The following is a 16,159-nucleotide window of genomic DNA, read 5'->3' as shown; positions in this document are numbered from 1 at the left end:
TAAATATGAAAATGTCGCAGATCTATACTAATATTATAAAGAAGAAAGATTTGATTGTTTGAATTGAATAGGCTCCGAAACTACTAGATGGATATCTAAAATGTATTCATCGTTTTGAAGCTACATTCTGTCCAGTGAATATAGGCTATGTTACATTTTCAAATAAGCTATGCATCCTTAATAAAACGCCAATAATGTAGCCCAGAGTATAAAAAAGTACCTAAAAAATTCCTTTCATCGGAAACTACTAAGACTTTGCAGCACAAATAAATATCTACAAAAAATGTCACGGCAGCGTATATCTAATTGTTATAGTTACGTAACAATAACTGTTATTTTGTTTAAAAACAAAAAAGTTTTAAAATGCCGCCTCTGTAAAAGCTCTTTATCAGGGGTGTTGTAGAATCTGATAGTTGTCGGAATCAGAATTGAAACCGATAAAAAAAATGTAGGTCTCATGAATTCAGATATCATTGGTTTGACGTTCAAAACAGAAATTGTATCGGTTTTGGGTGTCACGGAAACCAATTTTATCGATTTTGTTATCAGAAACAAAGCAAGAGGATTTTGCTGACAGATTTGAAATGTAAGTTAAGAAAATAATTTATATTATTGTTACGATTTAATTTATCGTTATTTCTATAGGAGAAAACATAAGAATAAAACAAAAAATGTCATAATTATCGAGTTTATGGAAAAAATCAAGATATTTTAAGAGAATTTACAAAACGTAACAAACATAATTTAACACCCAAATGCGTCTTTATTCAGTCGATAATGTGATATAAATATGTAAACATGTACAAAAAACATACAAGTAAATGCAAGCCAAATTTCACATGCGACTCCGCTGGTGCATCAAATGGATTAATGTGCTCTTTTAATATATTCCTTTTATTTTTTCGTTGCTTTTTTTCTTCAAATAAAATAAAAGCTAAAATAGTGGAACTCATTGTAAACTTTAGTAGACTGCATTCAGCATTTCAAATGTATAAAACGCATCCTAATTTATTAATTTGAAAATTTTGTTCCATTAGTAGACAGCTGATTCGAATATTGGTTTTGCATATGTTCAAAAAGACGCAAATCCAATCAGATACTGTGACACCATTCAAAATCAGAGTTGGTTTGCAATTCTGACAACTACGCAAATCTGTCTTGAATTCCCCTGTATTTTTATTTATCGTTCCCAGTAGAGCTTAAATGTCTACATACCATCCGCTCAAATTCGACTTGGACTGGTTCATTTAAACTGTGCAAACCGAATCGATACCATTTTTTTTAAATTAAATTATTGTAGTACAACCATTTTTTATGTACAGGTGAAATTTGATCTCCACATGTCAATTAGTGTGTGTTTGGCAGCCATTTGCCTTCCGCATCGTCATTGTGTCGTCACAGCAATGGTATGTGCCACTTGCAGGTCACTAAAAACTCTCCTCCAGGAAACCGTCGCCCACCCTGGAACCGCTTTCGCATTACTTCAGGGTGGCGTTCCATATTTCTCGCCTTAAGACTTACATGCCATTACCTGCGTCCAGGTCCCGTTTTTTAATCCGTAGTACGTTTTCTATATAATTTTTCACGTTCTTCCAATTTTCCTCGTTTTGGAGCATGACAGTTATGATGAAGAGTTTTCAACATATCCCCAAGCAGTTATTGTTGTTGTTGCTACAGCAAACACATGAGCCTAATATTCTTTTATTGTAGTTCAATTGCAAAAGCTTTGTCAATTTTGATTTATTGTGTGAATACAAGCAAATAATACAAATTTTAAATACAATTATGTATATATGGAACTGCTTAAATATATACTTATATAGCATAAATAAAGCATTTTAAAAGGCGAAGCATAATAATACGCTATATACTCATTCATATGCCTAGTACACAGTGCACAAATAATATAGTATTTCAGCTGCAAGCGTATACATGCGCATATAAATAAAACGTTTGTTTTACTGTTTTGCAATAAACGCTGTAATTATATACAGACATATGTGAGGGGAAATTTTGTGGTGAAAATGTGTAGTGTACATATATTTTTGGAATGTAATGTAATATTATTTGTTGTTTATTTGAACATTTTGCTGATAATAACATTTATACATTAAATACAAGTCATTTATTTGGATTACTTAAACACATACAATTTATAGTTTAATTGTTTTATATATACTATTTAGATTTTTCATCAATATAATACTTTATGTAACGCTGCAATATGAGATTTTCAACATTGCAGCAATCATTTATATATGTATATAGGCGGCAAAAGCCAATAGCCGGGAATTTTCTATCGCTGCGATATCATTACAGTCCCATAACATTTAAATTCGTCATATTTTTCAAACATGTATATACTTGTATGTGTATATATAAATATTTTTCTGTAATTATATATATGTAACTGTCTGCTTACTTTCGCTTTAGATTTTTAACTCCTTATATATATATATATATATTTGTTTAATATAATTAGTAAATATATGGCAGAAAGATTTTGATGCATATTTGAGTTTGAGTTTGATTAAACAATGTTTTCAATGGGCAAATATTAAAAAAAATATTAAATGAATATACTCAAGTTGCAACACCATTTACATTTTCAGTCACTCCCAAACACGCACGTAGTCTTTGTCTTATTAGTGTACCTGTAGGCAGGTATGTGCTATTTTTACTTAGCCTTTCAACATACAGCGCGTGTAGAATTCGCGATCTATAGCATCATTCGCTATATAATTTGACCATTTGAAAATCAGTGCAAAAATTTCTTGCGCATGCAAATACTCCAGTGCGATGCTTAGAAAGCAATTCCAAGTGTAGAAAAAATGCTGGTTAACATTATCGACCGTTGTTACGCATTCACAATTAACACAACACAAGCGTCCTTGTTGCAAGTCAACGAATTGTTCAAAGCAACGCGCCCATGCTGCTAAACTAAGACCTTTGCCGATTTCCAATAGCAATTCGGGTTGCCGGTAGCTTAAAATAATCGGTACGACTTTATCCACATTATTTTCGGCCATATAGAATTTCGCTAATACATCCAGCAGAGCTGGCACTTGCATTAGCACATCAAAGCATTTTACCTGCTCATTACGCGACCAATAGTAACGTAGCAATACCGCGCCCAATTCATGAAAGACACAAGTGTTGTCAAAACGCAAAGGAAAGGCACAATTATCGCAACGCACTATATCCGCCAATGTATTGAGCAGCACAAAACCCTCCGCTATAAAGTCGCGCGTATAATCGTCCATTTCCCAAATAAGCTCGGTATTCAGGTAATTAAAGTACATCTCATAGCAGTTTTTACGTGCCTGTGTAGCATTATCACCATGCTCTTGCATTACCTCCTGCAATTTGCGCAGCAAGTCGATTAATTCGCGCGCAGTGTATTCATCGAATAACGAGCGATAACGTTCTACGAAATTTATGTTGCTTATTTTTGCACTTTTGCATATTAAATATAAATTATATATGGTTTTCTCCTCGGCACTTATATTATGTCCATTATTTGTAATATTTTGTTTAGATTCTGTGACTTGTGATTTTTTTGTTCGACACACAATATCTTCATCTTTTTCGTAAATCGCTTTAATATCGTTAAATGGTATTGAACGCTCATTAGACGGTATCAGTTCTCGTACCAATTTCTTTTGCTCATCAGCGAAGATATTAAATTTATATTTGATAATATTTTTACCAAATTTTCCGGTCACTGTTAAAAGCGCATCTTTGAAATGTTTTTCACCACCTTTAGTGGAGCGAATATTTTCGCAAAAAGCATTTTCGAGTACGTAAACCTCTTTAGCCGGTGGCGTATGATTGTTATTGGTCACAAACGGTATACCAATGGCGCCAACGCTTGCACTACGCTCTGTGGTGCCGGAACTGCTGCCGGTGCTGTTATTATCGCCAACGGCTAAAGTAAAACCAAAATAATAAAATGTTTATTAAATAGTAAAAAAAAAAAAGTATATAAATAAAAACTCGAAACAATCTACTCACCTTCACACTGCATAATAGCATCAAATATAACCGAGAGATCATTTAATAATTCAAATTCTTGACGGTTAATTAGAAACCGTTTGATTTGATTGAGTATATTTAAATCATAATCTTCCCGTGCTTTATCAGCGAAATATTTTACATGTTTGCGCATCAGACATGCACACTCCAGCAGTTTTTCTTGTCGCACCAAAGCGCAAGCATGTGCCTGCAATAAAAAAAGAAAACATTAAAAAAAATAATTCATAATCAGCCTTATTATAAATTAAATTACCTTTAATGGACTCAATTGCACACTGTATAACGAACCAGTTTGTGTAAAAACCACAATTTCCTTGCCAATTACACGACAATCCACAATTCGCTCAAATTGGTTGCACCACAAAACGACTGCCGATGTGCGCATATCAAATACATACAAACCGAATTCGGTAAAAGTGAGTAGAAAGTCTTTGTTAAGCATTTGAATTCTAGCAAACTGTAAATTTTGCGACTGATATTCGAGCATTTCATCGTTTTCTTCGTATTTGGAAATTGTCTCTTCTTCAGTGCCGTGGAACTTGTGTATTTTTACCGGTGGTATAGCTAGCGCTGTTTTAAATTGATGCGTTTGCAAAACTTCGCCTTCAAAATCTACCTCCCAAATTCGTGAACCTGGACGAGAACAGTAAATGCGTGATGGTTGTGTCGTTTCATTGTTAGAAATTGCAAAGCAAGCGCCAAATGCACCATCTCGCGGACGATTTCCAATCTTAAAGAAAAAATATAACTAGTTTAATATTTAAACAATAATAAAAAAATACGACATGCAATTAATTACCTGTTTATATTCTTCATACTCGGTGTTACATAAAATGCATTTATTGTAGTTAGAAACAAGTAGTAGTGACTCAAAATCATCAATTTGCACTATTGGCGATTCCAGAAATAAAATAGGATGCACACCCATATTGAGTAAACTCTTCCCCTGTTAAATATATGCTTACACAATTATCTTAATTTATAATTAAGACACTTTGAAAACTTACAATAAATGAGGAAAGTAGCACTAAGTTTACTTGTCCACGCGTATCACCATAGTAAAACTGCTTCTCATCCTGCGTCCAATGTATACATGTTACTTGTAAAGTTTGATCGCTGCTTAGATTCGTGAAGATCACTTGTGGGGTTGTGTGTGTAGAAATATTTACAGCGTACACACAGATCATTGACCGCTGTGTAGAGAATGCGACATACTTTTCATTTGCAGATATAGCTAAATGCGTCACTGGTCCATGTTTATTGGGTATCAGTTGTAAAAATTTACCAGAGCAGCGATTAAAGAGGTACAATGACCCAGAAGTAGCCCCAAAAATTACATAGTTTGTAGAAATATCGAAGCAAGTGTACTAAATAAATACAAACAGCAAATTAAAATATAATACAACAAATCTAAATTTTGTGAATATTGTTTTATAAACAAAAGCTTGTCCCTCACCTTGATACGATTGCTGTGTTTAAGCGGCTCATGTAAAGTTTGAGAAAAATCAATAAAGTTTGTAAGACAATATAATTCCGTCATTGTTGCTCATGCCAGAGAAGACTACGTTTCGGAGTGATTTATTAAATGCAAATAATTGTAAAAACTTTACAATTTTAATTCATATATAGAAAACAATGTTCACCCACAATTAATTTGTCTACCTTCACAAGTGGAATAGAAATTGCTACAACAATTGTGAAAGGTGAAAGAAGATGCCAGATGATGCTAAAGTAACGATACAGTAAAGGGTGCTGCTTTATACATTATAACAAGTAAAGTAACAGAACAACCACTACATATTCGTGTGAAAGATTTCCGTACAATATACAACAATTCATTTGGAACAGAGAAAAGATATGATATATCATATAAAATTTAAGCATATTGAAATTAAATAATGTAACTTTGGAAAAATATGGCAAATATCGATTATTATGTCTCATTACCATCCCCTTTTATCACCATATTTTGTGTTTTGCTCAGATCTTCTTAACGTTTGTCTACATTCGCATTTATTGCCTTTGGTCATTATTGTAATTCATTTAATTTCAAACACATTTCGAATAAGTTTGCATTTTCCGCGCAATTTTATACATTTACCAAATTTTTTTTAAAACAAAACGATTTCAGCTGTTTGCATAAATAACTGGACATATTAGAAACCACACGGCAAGAATTTACATTACATAGAGTAAAAGGACATGTCGTTCCATCTGAGCACAAAGGAGCGTCTATTGCTTTTGTTAGATGATATTGAATTGGTGGCAAAGTAAGTTACATTATACAAAATATAATTTGCAAAAAAGTTATAAATTTCTATCCACTAGAGAACTAATTGAAAATACTGTTGCGCCAAAGCATCAGAAAATTTCCACTGCGGACCATACCGCTCTTGTGGATTTGCTGGTGTCTAAAGATGAAGAATTCAGGAAAATGCTTGAATTGGCCGACGAACAGGCTAAAATTGAACAGAAAATGGACGAATTACGCGCTAAAGTTGAAGTGCATGTGAGTACTAATCACTATTCATAGTGAATATATTTTTTATTAGACACTAACACTTGCTGCAGGATCGTGAAATACAAAAGTTGCAAAAATCATTGAAGGAAGCAGAACTTATACTTTCAACAGCAATTTTTCAAGCACGCCAAAAGCTAGCCAGCATTAATCAGGCGAAAAAGCGACCGGTATCGTCAGAAGAACTTATTAAATATGCACATCGTATTAGTGCAGCAAATGCAGTAAGTGCACCGCTTACTTGGTGCATCGGCGATGTGCGACGCCCCTATCCTACCGATATTGAAATGCGCAATGGCTTTCTGGGTAAATCAGATTTAAATATAAATGGTGGTGGTGTGGCACACCAAAATAATGTACCGGATGCGCAACGCAGCATGACGGAAGTACCCAATGCCTTTCAAAATCAATTCAATTGGAATAATCTGGGTGAATTACATATGTCTATGGGATCTACTGGTAATTCTGTTGCTTTGGAGACACGTGCACACAAAGAGGCATCTCAAGATGATGTCGAGGTCATGTCGACGGACAGTTCTAGCTCGAGCTCCAGCGACTCACAATAAATTAATTCAAATAAATATTTTTTAAATTAATAAATAGTTACAATCCCTTTTATATAAAACAAATTTAACCTTTTTATTGAAGCTTACAAAAATACAAACGATACTTAAACATATTCTACAAACTAAGCGTTTTGTACATAAGATTGTCGTGTTTTGCTATTTGGATTTTGGCAATGGCATCAATTCGAATGCACCACTAGAACTCGATTTTTTACACAACCAAGCATTGTTGGCACTTTTAGTGACACCACCGCGACCTCTAATGCTTGTACTGGCGACTGCTTTTCGATGCGTCGCTCTTGGCGTTGTTTTGCCTCCACCTCTCGCTTTTCCGGTTGCGCGTTTCGCGGGGCTTTTACCGCTCGTTGCCCACCCTGTAGTTTTTTTCGTACGTTTTGCGCCGCCACCACGCCACGCGCGTTTACGTTTACGTCCACCACCACTGCTATTCATACTGCCTTGAGAAGCTGCTGCTGCTGTCCAACCGATCTCATCATCCTCATCTAAATCGTCAGAAACTGCGGTGGTAGGCGGCCGTGTATCCGCCTTCGCTGCTTTGTTCTTGTTTGCTTTTTGCAATTGTTGCTGCTGATGCGCATCTTCCAAATCCATTAAAAGGCACAGCTTTTCGGCAGCATAATTGCGTGTAATTTCCAACATTTTACCACCATATTTTTCAAAATTCGCCTTCGTAACATGAGGTATGCTCAACATATCCTTCTCAGACTCTGGCAATTCTTCTGACATCGCTTTCAATGCTTGCATATTCATTATACTAGCCATTGTAACACTACGCGCCGCAGCTATCGTACGACATAAATCTAAAAGGTCGGAATAGCAACGTTCATAGATTGAACGTAGTTGTGTTGCCTCAGCTGCGCTATCTTTTGTAACCGCAATACCGCTACTAAATCCAGGTAGTGGACGCTTTGCATTCTCTTTACGCGAAATAGCAAATTTTAATGCAACACTCTCTTGCATTAGCACCTGCACTTTGGGACCCAAATAAATATATGCCTGCGGTATATCATTGGAAAATATTAAGTCTTCACGCAGGTAACCCTCTAAAACCATTTTTCGCAACAAACGTTGTATGTCCGATTTGTCCCAATCTTTGAATACAGCATGATGTGGCGTTTTGTCATGACCGCATTCCACGATGCGTTTAATTAAGGAACCCTTCAGTACATCAGCTATAAAATGAGAAATTAATCGTGTAATTATCCAAACTGAAAAATCTAAAGTTACCTATATGTAGTAGCGTGAATCGTGAGCGTCCACTACAAATTTCTTTAACAGCACGTGCTACCTTGCGGCATTGTTCCAACACATTCATTTCCTGCAATTCAAAATTTTATATAATTGTTAAAATTTTAATAGAAAATTTTTTTTGTAGAAAAAATATTGTAAAAATCATTCTTAAAGTGATTTCATCGGGTTTTACTAATATCGTTTACTATATTTACCTGATAAGTATTCTTCTTAAGGCAATTATCACAGGCCGTCTCTCTTCGCTCGAGACATTGTTCGCTAGTAAAATGTTCGCCAAAGTAGTCGAGTTGTTGTGCTCGTCGACAATCGGTAACATTTTCACAGTAGCCCACAATACGATTTAAATTATCTAAGTGTATTTTCTTCACGTCTAAAGCGACGGAATTATCCACTAAATTTAATTGAAATTAAGGAAATTAAAAAGTTTAGCAAATTTAACTCATATTCATTAATTACTTACAATCCAAGAGCTTTTTCATTCTCATCATATCCGAGTAATTGTAGTAGAGCAAACAGTGCGCTATATCACCATCACGTCCCGCTCGTCCAGCTTCTTGATAATAACCTTCAATTGATTTTGGCAACGAAAAATGTAGCACAAAACGCACATCTGGCTTATCGATACCCATGCCGAATGCTATCGTCGCACATATCACACGTACCTTACCAGTCAGCCAATCCTTCTGACGCGTCTCGCGTATAGCATCTGTTAAGCCAGCATGATAGGCTAGCGAATTAATGCCAGACGCATGCAATTTGTTCGCCACATCTTCGCATTCCTTACGCGACAGGCAATACACTATGCCACACCAGTTTGCAGGACGTGCACGTATAAATGCTTTTATTTCATCCAAAGTGCTAGCGCCGCGTTTAGGTAATACGGCATACTTTAAATTACTGCGATTAAAACTAGATAAGAACCATTTGGTGTGCGTTAAGTTTAATTGGCGTAATATATCGATGCGTACACGTGGCGTAGCTGTGGCGGTTAATGCCATTGTTGGTACTTTGGGAAAACGTTTACGCAGTATGCCGAGACGCTTGTAATCTGGACGGAAGTCGTGACCCCACTGTGAAACACAATGTGCCTCATCAATAACAAAGCGACTAATGTAATTTTTCTCATACAAATCATCAAGCATGTCTTGAAATTGTGGTGAGCTTGATATTTTTTCGGGTGTAACGTAAAGTATTTTAATGCGTGGCGGGCTTGTTTTCAGATCACAGTAAATGGCGCGCACCTCCTGCAGTGTCTGCGTACCAGATAAATTCTTCGCATATATCTGTTACAAGCAAATACTATTTAAAGAAAAACACTAAAACAATACCGAACTACTTACATCCAACGACTCCAACTTATTAACTTGATCAAGAATTAAAGATTTCAGTGGACTAATAACCAACGTAACGCCTTCACTTAGTAATGCGGGCAACTGATAGCAAAGTGACTTTCCACCACCGGTTGGCATTAATACAAAACAATCATGCCCTAATAATGCGGCGTTGATCACTTGCAATTGATTGGGTCGAAAGCTTTTCAGACCAAAGTTGCTGCTCAACGCCTCTTTGACGGCTTGTGAGTGCGCATACTTAGTGCCATCGAACTCACCGGTAATACCATCATTATGTGTATCTGCATGGAAATTACCATCGATTTTTTGTGCAGGTTTCACGGGTGATGCATTAGAGGTTGTCGTAATGGACGTATTAAGTTTGCGCATACTTGCAGCACTTGTTGATGGCATGTCATCATATTCATCATCGCTTAGCATAATATTCATTATCGGCACTATAGAACTCTTATTGGGGATAGACGTTTTTGACACTGGCGAATCGAGCAATATAGCCTGTGAAGCGGCTATTTCAAATTTTTCCGGATCGTAAACTTGCCATCCGTCATCATCAGTTTGAGTTAACCATTGCTGCAAGTCTTCTGGGGATATTTCTGCCGTTTTAGTATTTGTGGACTGTTTCGGCGTAGCTTTGTCTTCGAAATCTTTATATGAGTAGTTGTTGTAATTTGATTTACAACCACGTAGTAAATTATCGTTATCCTTTATATCTGCTAGTAAAGACTCCAGTTCATCTTCATCTGGTTTCGGACTTTGTGAAGTTAATTTTTCCGATGCTTCGTCATCTAAAGCGGCAGCTTGTGTTAAATAACTTTTTTGCAAAGCTTCATCGTCAGTATCATCGATAGTCAATATATCTGCTTCATTTTTGTGGCAATCTGGTGTTCTGGAATCATCAATTGAAGAGGATGGTGTAATTGATGCATTACTAAAAATGCTTTGAGGTGTGTTTGTTGGAGATATATCCAACTTTTGCCATTTGCACTCTTCAAGCATCTGCATTTCTTCCGCCTCTAATGCATCGTAGTCCACATCGGAAACGGTAAGAGCCTGCAGATTTCGGGTTTGCTTCTGACGTTTTTCTAATTCAGTTTGTACAAGTTTTGAACGAGCTTTCAATTTATTACGCATTGTTTTCAAACGTAAATAAATGCTTTTGTCAAAGCCATGGATACCATCAAAATAGTTTATAGGCACCTGATCAATAATTTGAGCAAATTTTTCCAATAAGTCGTAATAAGAAGATTTGAAGAAAGTGTTACTTGTTTTAAGCTCCAAATCTGTGGCCTAAAAATAAAAAATAATAATAATAATAAATGTAAAATAAATGCGGCTCTCTGTAGACGTTGTTATTGTAGCTAAAACCACAATAATATTACTTTCTTACTTACTTCCTTTGTACATATTTTAAACGTCGAATCTTGTTCGATCATATTCAGTTGATCGGATAGCTCTGTATCAATAGTAATTTTTGGTTTTCTTACAACAGTTTCATTCTCTTTACTTTGTTGAATAGCATTAGAATTTTCATATGCACGATATAAAGGAAGGTTTTTCGTACCACCTGTAGGGGATATTAATACTTTTGGTGGTGATTCCTTACTCATATGATTAAACTCTAAGTAATCGTCATGCAACATTTCGTTACCAAGCGTCTTTTGCTCATTTTCAACGTGACTTGTTTTACTTGTAACTGTGTTTTGATCCTTTGCTGAAAAGTTCACATCTGTCCGCATTTTATCAATAATGTTCACATTCTTATGAGGACTGCCCTTAACTTTGTTGTTTAAGTGTGCTAAATTTTCCAGAATAATGTCCTTCGTACCATTTTCAGCTACATATTTACATCTTGCTGTTTTGGTACTCATATAATCAACTTTATAATCCGTTTCTTCTTGATTTACGCTTTTGTGCAGATCTATTTCATCGGAATGTTTTTCGTTTTTTAGCGAATAAATGCTATAACTATTAGATATTGGTTTTATTATACTATTATTGGTGTTCTTTTTATTTTCCAAAGGCGCAAGTGGTGATTGACTGCAGTCATCAAATGTGTAACGATGCACAATTGCCCTCGATACACCTCTATTGCTGCTGTTGTTACAATTCGTGTGATTTTCATCATCGGTCTCGTCTTCACTTGAGGAATCCACAAATATTGGGTTCAGCATTTTTGTTGATTGCTGTTTCCGCACAGGTGCATAAGCAAGACTTTTACAATTTGTAAGTTTTGTATCATTATTGTTGATTCGTGTGACTGGTTTTGATGTCCCTTCAGCAGTCGGATTCTTTTGTTTAGCCGACTTCTGCCCGGTATCATTATTTACAGAGCCTGAGCGTGTCGTGTTTCCCTCTAAGAACGAACTCAGCGATAATTGTTTTTTGAACATGGCAGATCTGTCGGATGACTTTGACTGACTCATATTATTTAATTTTTTATCTAATTTATATAAAACATAACATCCTGTTAGCTTACAAAGGGGATTTTTTTCTTTTATGGCTTGCTGTCATTGTATAAGCCTAGATTTATACAATGCTTGCTGTTTTCTCCATTGACATTTGCTTGCTGTGCCAGATTAATGTACTTGATTGTTTTATCAACTACTTGAATGCAATTTTGGAAAAAAAATATATGTTATATATTTGCCCATTTTCTTAAATTGTTTGCTTACAAATTATTAACTTTAATAATGGAATAAATATTATCAAATACCTTTCGTTTAAAGGAAAAATTCAAATACCACTTCAAATACGGGTAAGGTTATAATGTAAGTTTTAACAAAATTATTTAGATATTATATATTGAATTCATATTAATAATATTATATATCACTTACTTAAATAATATTAACATTAAATTTAACGGATATTAATTTTTGAGCAAATAATACATAAATAATAAGAATGCAGTGGCAATAACTTAAAAATATGTATTACTTAATACAACCATGTTTTACTTTCTTACCGACGCCTCATGTGTAAAAAAATATTTATTATGAGAGTCGTATCTTGTCAAGAATTTGTTTAAGAATTGTTTAAAGATAATTTTATGATTTCGTGTTAATCGTTATAAACTAACTAACTGTATCAAGTTTGTTTGGCTTCGCAAAAAACAGGTCCGTTTCAACCTAGTAGTTTCATAGGAAGCAGTCACATATCAAAATGCGAATGTAAGTAGAGCTTGCAATTAATAAAAATAATCTAATCCATTGGTATGTTTATAGGCGCGAAATTTTCAAAACACCTGGTGAAGATTCCGAATCCGATGAATTGAATGAATTAGCGGATGTAGAGGATGTTGAAGATGCCGCGGTGTTCGAACCAATTTTGTTGGAGCCTTTTGATTCAGAGGACTCTGAAGTCGAGTATGGAATCGCATATGGCAACGTCAGTATACCGAATCGACAACAGTCGAATGGAGAAGACTCTGACTTCGGACCAGATGGTGATGAAGATGAAGACAGTTCAGATTTTCAACCAGATGATTCGGATGATTCGATGTCGGATACTGCTAATAAAGAAGTTATCAGAAAATCCAAAGCAAATTTAGGCGATGATACCGGTGCAAGTTCAAGTGGTGTTAGTAGAAATAATGATGGTGCAGTTAGTAGTGTATTAGAACTTAATGAAGATGAAGAGGATGATGAAACAGTCCGAGCCATTATTGCGGCCATAAAAAAACCTCGTACCGCTCCACCAGAAATCAAATTGGATGATTTCATAACGGATATTTGTTTTCATCCGGAACGTGATATAATAGCACTCGCTACGATTACAGGGGATGTATGTCTATATGCCTATGCAAACGAGGGTAATACACAGCTACGAAATATTGAAATACATGCAAAATCCTGTAGAGATGTTGAATTCACCGAAGATGGCCGTGATTTACTAACTTGTTCCAAAGACAAATCCATTATGATAACCGACATGGAGACAGAGAAGCTAAAAAAATTCTATGAAAGTGCGCATGATGAAGCTATAAATAAATTGCACATCATTGATGAGAACCTCTTTACTACTGGTGATGATGGGGGTACGGTTAAACTTTGGGATATACGAACTAAAGACTCTATATTTGCGTTAAAAGAAGTTGAAGATTTTATATCACAAATGCTCACTAACGAATCGAAGAAATTGCTGTTGGTCACAAGTGGTGATGGCTACCTTACCACAATTAACATAGGATCACGCAAGCTATTTGTACAATCTGAACCCTATGAAGAGGAACTCCATTGTATGGGTACATTTCGTGGCAATTCGAAACTAGTCGTGGGTACATCAAAAGGTCGCCTTTATACATTTAATTGGGGTCAATTCGGTTATCATTGTGATATGTATCCAGGCATTAATACACCAATCAGCGAAATGATACCTATTACGGATCGTATTTCTTGTGTGGCGGGTGAAGAGGGTATAATACGTGCTTGTCATATAGCACCATTTCGTAATCTGGGCATTGTGGGGCAACACAATATGCCAGTTGAAAATTTGGACGTTTGTAATTCCGGTGAATTGATTGCCTCGTCGTCACATAATAACGATGTACGCTTTTGGAATGTAAAATATTTTGAAGATTTTGCTGACATTAAATACAATGAAAAGCACAACACATTTAAGGATAAGCGACACAATTTACCATCTTCGAAATTCACAAATGCTGGTGACTTTTTTGCTGATTTGGCAAAATCACCCAGTGATGACAATGAATAGAAATGGTACTTTGAACATATAGGAATAATATACGAAGTAAGGTATAAGAAATTTGCTGTATGTATTGTAAATTTTTGTAAGAAAGTCGTGGTTAATTATAGAGCAATTAAAACGAATTGCATTTTTATTGTTTATTTTGAAACGAGATATGTATGTGATATTTGATTTTATTTCGAATAACTTATTCTTGGCAAGTATACATATGTATATGTATTTTTGCAAATATAAACTGAATGCAATCGCAGACAAGAAGTACCCACAACAACATGTAGTTCGTATACATATATTTCCAACCAAGTTGTTGTTGAAACGGTTACCTAATCCACTCTTGGATGGTAAGAGTCAGTTTAGTTGTTGTCGAAGTCATCTAACGGGAGGCCCAGGAAACGAGCTGTTTCGATAATTTCGGACCATAGGGAGAAAGATGTTAGATGAGTGGGGTTCGTTGGACATACAAGGGGCATTCCGTGATGAACCGGAGTGGTGCAGTGTTCTGACATGTCTGAAGCTTCTTCGTCTGCGTTGCACTACATCCAGGCGACCATATCGGTGCGGCGTAGTTTTAGAATTATTGGAATTTAAACGCCATCGACGGTGTCCACCGACGTCAATATCGTGCATTCATCAGCGTAAGAGGACATGGAAACTCCCTCTGGTGGTTGGGGGAGTTTTGAAATATGGAAGTCAAACAGTAGCGGGGAGAGAACACCACTCTGCGGGACACCCTGTTTAATTCTTCTCAGCTTGGAATTTTGATCTGGAAACAGTACGAATGAATGCTGAACGCTCAGGTAGTTCATAGGCCACCTCTTCATCCCTGGAGGGAGCGTGAATTGTTCGATGTCCTCAAGTAGCGTTGCATGATTTACTGTGTCTAAAGCTTTTGAAAAGTCCAACACTTCCAGATGCTATGCACTTTTCGGAAGCCATGCTGGTGGTCTGCTAGAGTTAAGTGGTGTGAGAATATCGGAAGTAGCAAGGCCCCAAGTGCCTTCACTACTGAGGAAAGGAGAGTTATCGGAATATAATATTGCCCTTTTGTTTGCGGTTCTCCCAGGTTTCAGTAGTAGGACCACACTACCGACTTTCCACACATCGGATATTTGAAGAGTGGTCAGCGACATGTTGAGGACCTTGGTGAGGTAACTTACCCCGTCGAGCCTAGATGTTTTAGCATCAGCATGTTTATTCCATCAGTGTCAATAGATTTGGACGATTTTGCCTTGTTGATGACACTCTAAACCTCCCCATCGGTGAAATGAAGTGGCGCGCAGTCTTTTGAGCAACCGTCCAAAGTTTATTTACACCGGTTGAGAGGTTGCAGGACTTCAGATGCTCTAGCCATTTTGTCCGCTTATGTTGGTTTACCATGTGCCGAATCTCCAAATTGAGATCCCTTATTCGGGGATCACAGGGATCGGCATGGCGTAAGGTATCGCGCTCGTTGTCTAAAACAGCTGCTTCGTCTGGGAAATTGGGGCGGAGTTCCGCGATTCTTTCAGCCGGTATGAAACGAGCGGTAGCTGCAGCCTGCGGAATTGACGCGCGCGCAACGATGACGTCCGTTGGAATGGGTAGTGCGATGAAGGTGCTCCCGATAAATTCTGTGAAGCCGGTATAGTGAGCTTTGTGGTGCGGTTGTCCACAGAAATGAAGTCGGGAGGTTTTTCGATCAAGATAATTATGGGCAGGCAGTCTGATGC

General features: G+C 36.4%; 4 protein-coding genes across 4 annotated transcripts; 2 read left to right on the top strand and 2 right to left on the bottom strand.

Moving 5' to 3' along the window:
• Positions 1 to 1,725: 1,725 nt before the first annotated feature.
• On the bottom strand, positions 1,726 to 5,723 carry p (WD40 repeat domain-containing protein pink). The gene is made up of 6 exons (XM_014230063.3): positions 5,492 to 5,723; positions 5,043 to 5,402; positions 4,835 to 4,981; positions 4,289 to 4,765; positions 4,015 to 4,222; positions 1,726 to 3,928 (listed from the first exon to the last, which is right to left on the bottom strand). Exons 1-6 carry the CDS (start codon positions 5,573 to 5,575, stop codon positions 2,682 to 2,684), a joined length of 2,523 nt encoding a protein of 840 aa, XP_014085538.2. The 5' UTR covers positions 5,576 to 5,723; the 3' UTR covers positions 1,726 to 2,681.
• A 303-nt stretch (positions 5,724 to 6,026) lies between these two features.
• Positions 6,027 to 7,182, top strand: MED4 (mediator complex subunit 4). The gene is made up of 3 exons (XM_014230064.3): positions 6,027 to 6,305; positions 6,364 to 6,544; positions 6,607 to 7,182. Exons 1-3 carry the CDS (start codon positions 6,238 to 6,240, stop codon positions 7,117 to 7,119), a joined length of 762 nt encoding a protein of 253 aa, XP_014085539.1. The 5' UTR covers positions 6,027 to 6,237; the 3' UTR covers positions 7,120 to 7,182.
• On the bottom strand, positions 7,163 to 12,233 carry Blm (Bloom syndrome helicase). The gene is made up of 6 exons (XM_014230062.3): positions 11,135 to 12,233; positions 9,732 to 11,030; positions 8,852 to 9,674; positions 8,586 to 8,782; positions 8,368 to 8,458; positions 7,163 to 8,312 (listed from the first exon to the last, which is right to left on the bottom strand). The coding sequence occupies exons 1-6, from the start codon at positions 12,164 to 12,166 to the stop codon at positions 7,276 to 7,278; spliced, it is 4,479 nt and encodes a 1,492-aa protein (XP_014085537.2). The 5' UTR covers positions 12,167 to 12,233; the 3' UTR covers positions 7,163 to 7,275.
• Positions 12,234 to 12,715: 482 nt separating this feature from the next.
• LOC106614322 (WD repeat-containing protein 55 homolog) lies at positions 12,716 to 14,572 on the top strand. Its single transcript, XM_014230009.3, has 2 exons — positions 12,716 to 12,913; positions 12,968 to 14,572. Exons 1-2 carry the CDS (start codon positions 12,906 to 12,908, stop codon positions 14,454 to 14,456), a joined length of 1,497 nt encoding a protein of 498 aa, XP_014085484.1. The 5' UTR covers positions 12,716 to 12,905; the 3' UTR covers positions 14,457 to 14,572.
• Positions 14,573 to 16,159: the final 1,587 nt, after the last annotated feature.

This window comes from Bactrocera oleae, chromosome 2 (assembly GCF_042242935.1).
Source record: "Bactrocera oleae isolate idBacOlea1 chromosome 2, idBacOlea1, whole genome shotgun sequence".
Classification (NCBI taxonomy): domain Eukaryota; kingdom Metazoa; phylum Arthropoda; class Insecta; order Diptera; family Tephritidae; genus Bactrocera; species Bactrocera oleae.
This window is presented reverse-complemented; position numbering and strand designations above follow the sequence as displayed.

Bases quoted from the DNA above. Each gene is read 5' to 3' on its own strand.
- p (XM_014230063.3), bottom strand. From the start codon at position 5,575: ATGACGGAATTATATTGTCTTACAAACTTTATTGATTTTTCTCAAACT. The intron at 4,982-5,042 runs GTAAGTTTTCAA...TATATTTAACAG, and splicing joins TGCTACTTTCCTCATTTATT to GGGAAGAGTTTACTCAATAT. The intron at 4,766-4,834 runs GTAATTAATTGC...TTTTTCTTTAAG, and splicing joins AGTATGAAGAATATAAACAG to ATTGGAAATCGTCCGCGAGA.
- MED4 (XM_014230064.3), top strand. From the start codon at position 6,238: ATGTCGTTCCATCTGAGCACAAAGGAGCGTCTATTGCTTTTGTTAGAT. The intron at 6,306-6,363 runs GTAAGTTACATT...TCTATCCACTAG, and splicing joins GATATTGAATTGGTGGCAAA to AGAACTAATTGAAAATACTG. The intron at 6,545-6,606 runs GTGAGTACTAAT...CACTTGCTGCAG, and splicing joins GCGCTAAAGTTGAAGTGCAT to GATCGTGAAATACAAAAGTT.
- Blm (XM_014230062.3), bottom strand. From the start codon at position 12,166: ATGAGTCAGTCAAAGTCATCCGACAGATCTGCCATGTTCAAAAAACAA. The intron at 11,031-11,134 runs GTAAGTAAGAAA...TTTTATTTTTAG, and splicing joins TTAAAATATGTACAAAGGAA to GCCACAGATTTGGAGCTTAA. The intron at 8,313-8,367 runs GTAACTTTAGAT...CTCATTTTATAG, and splicing joins ATTCACGCTACTACATATAG to CTGATGTACTGAAGGGTTCC.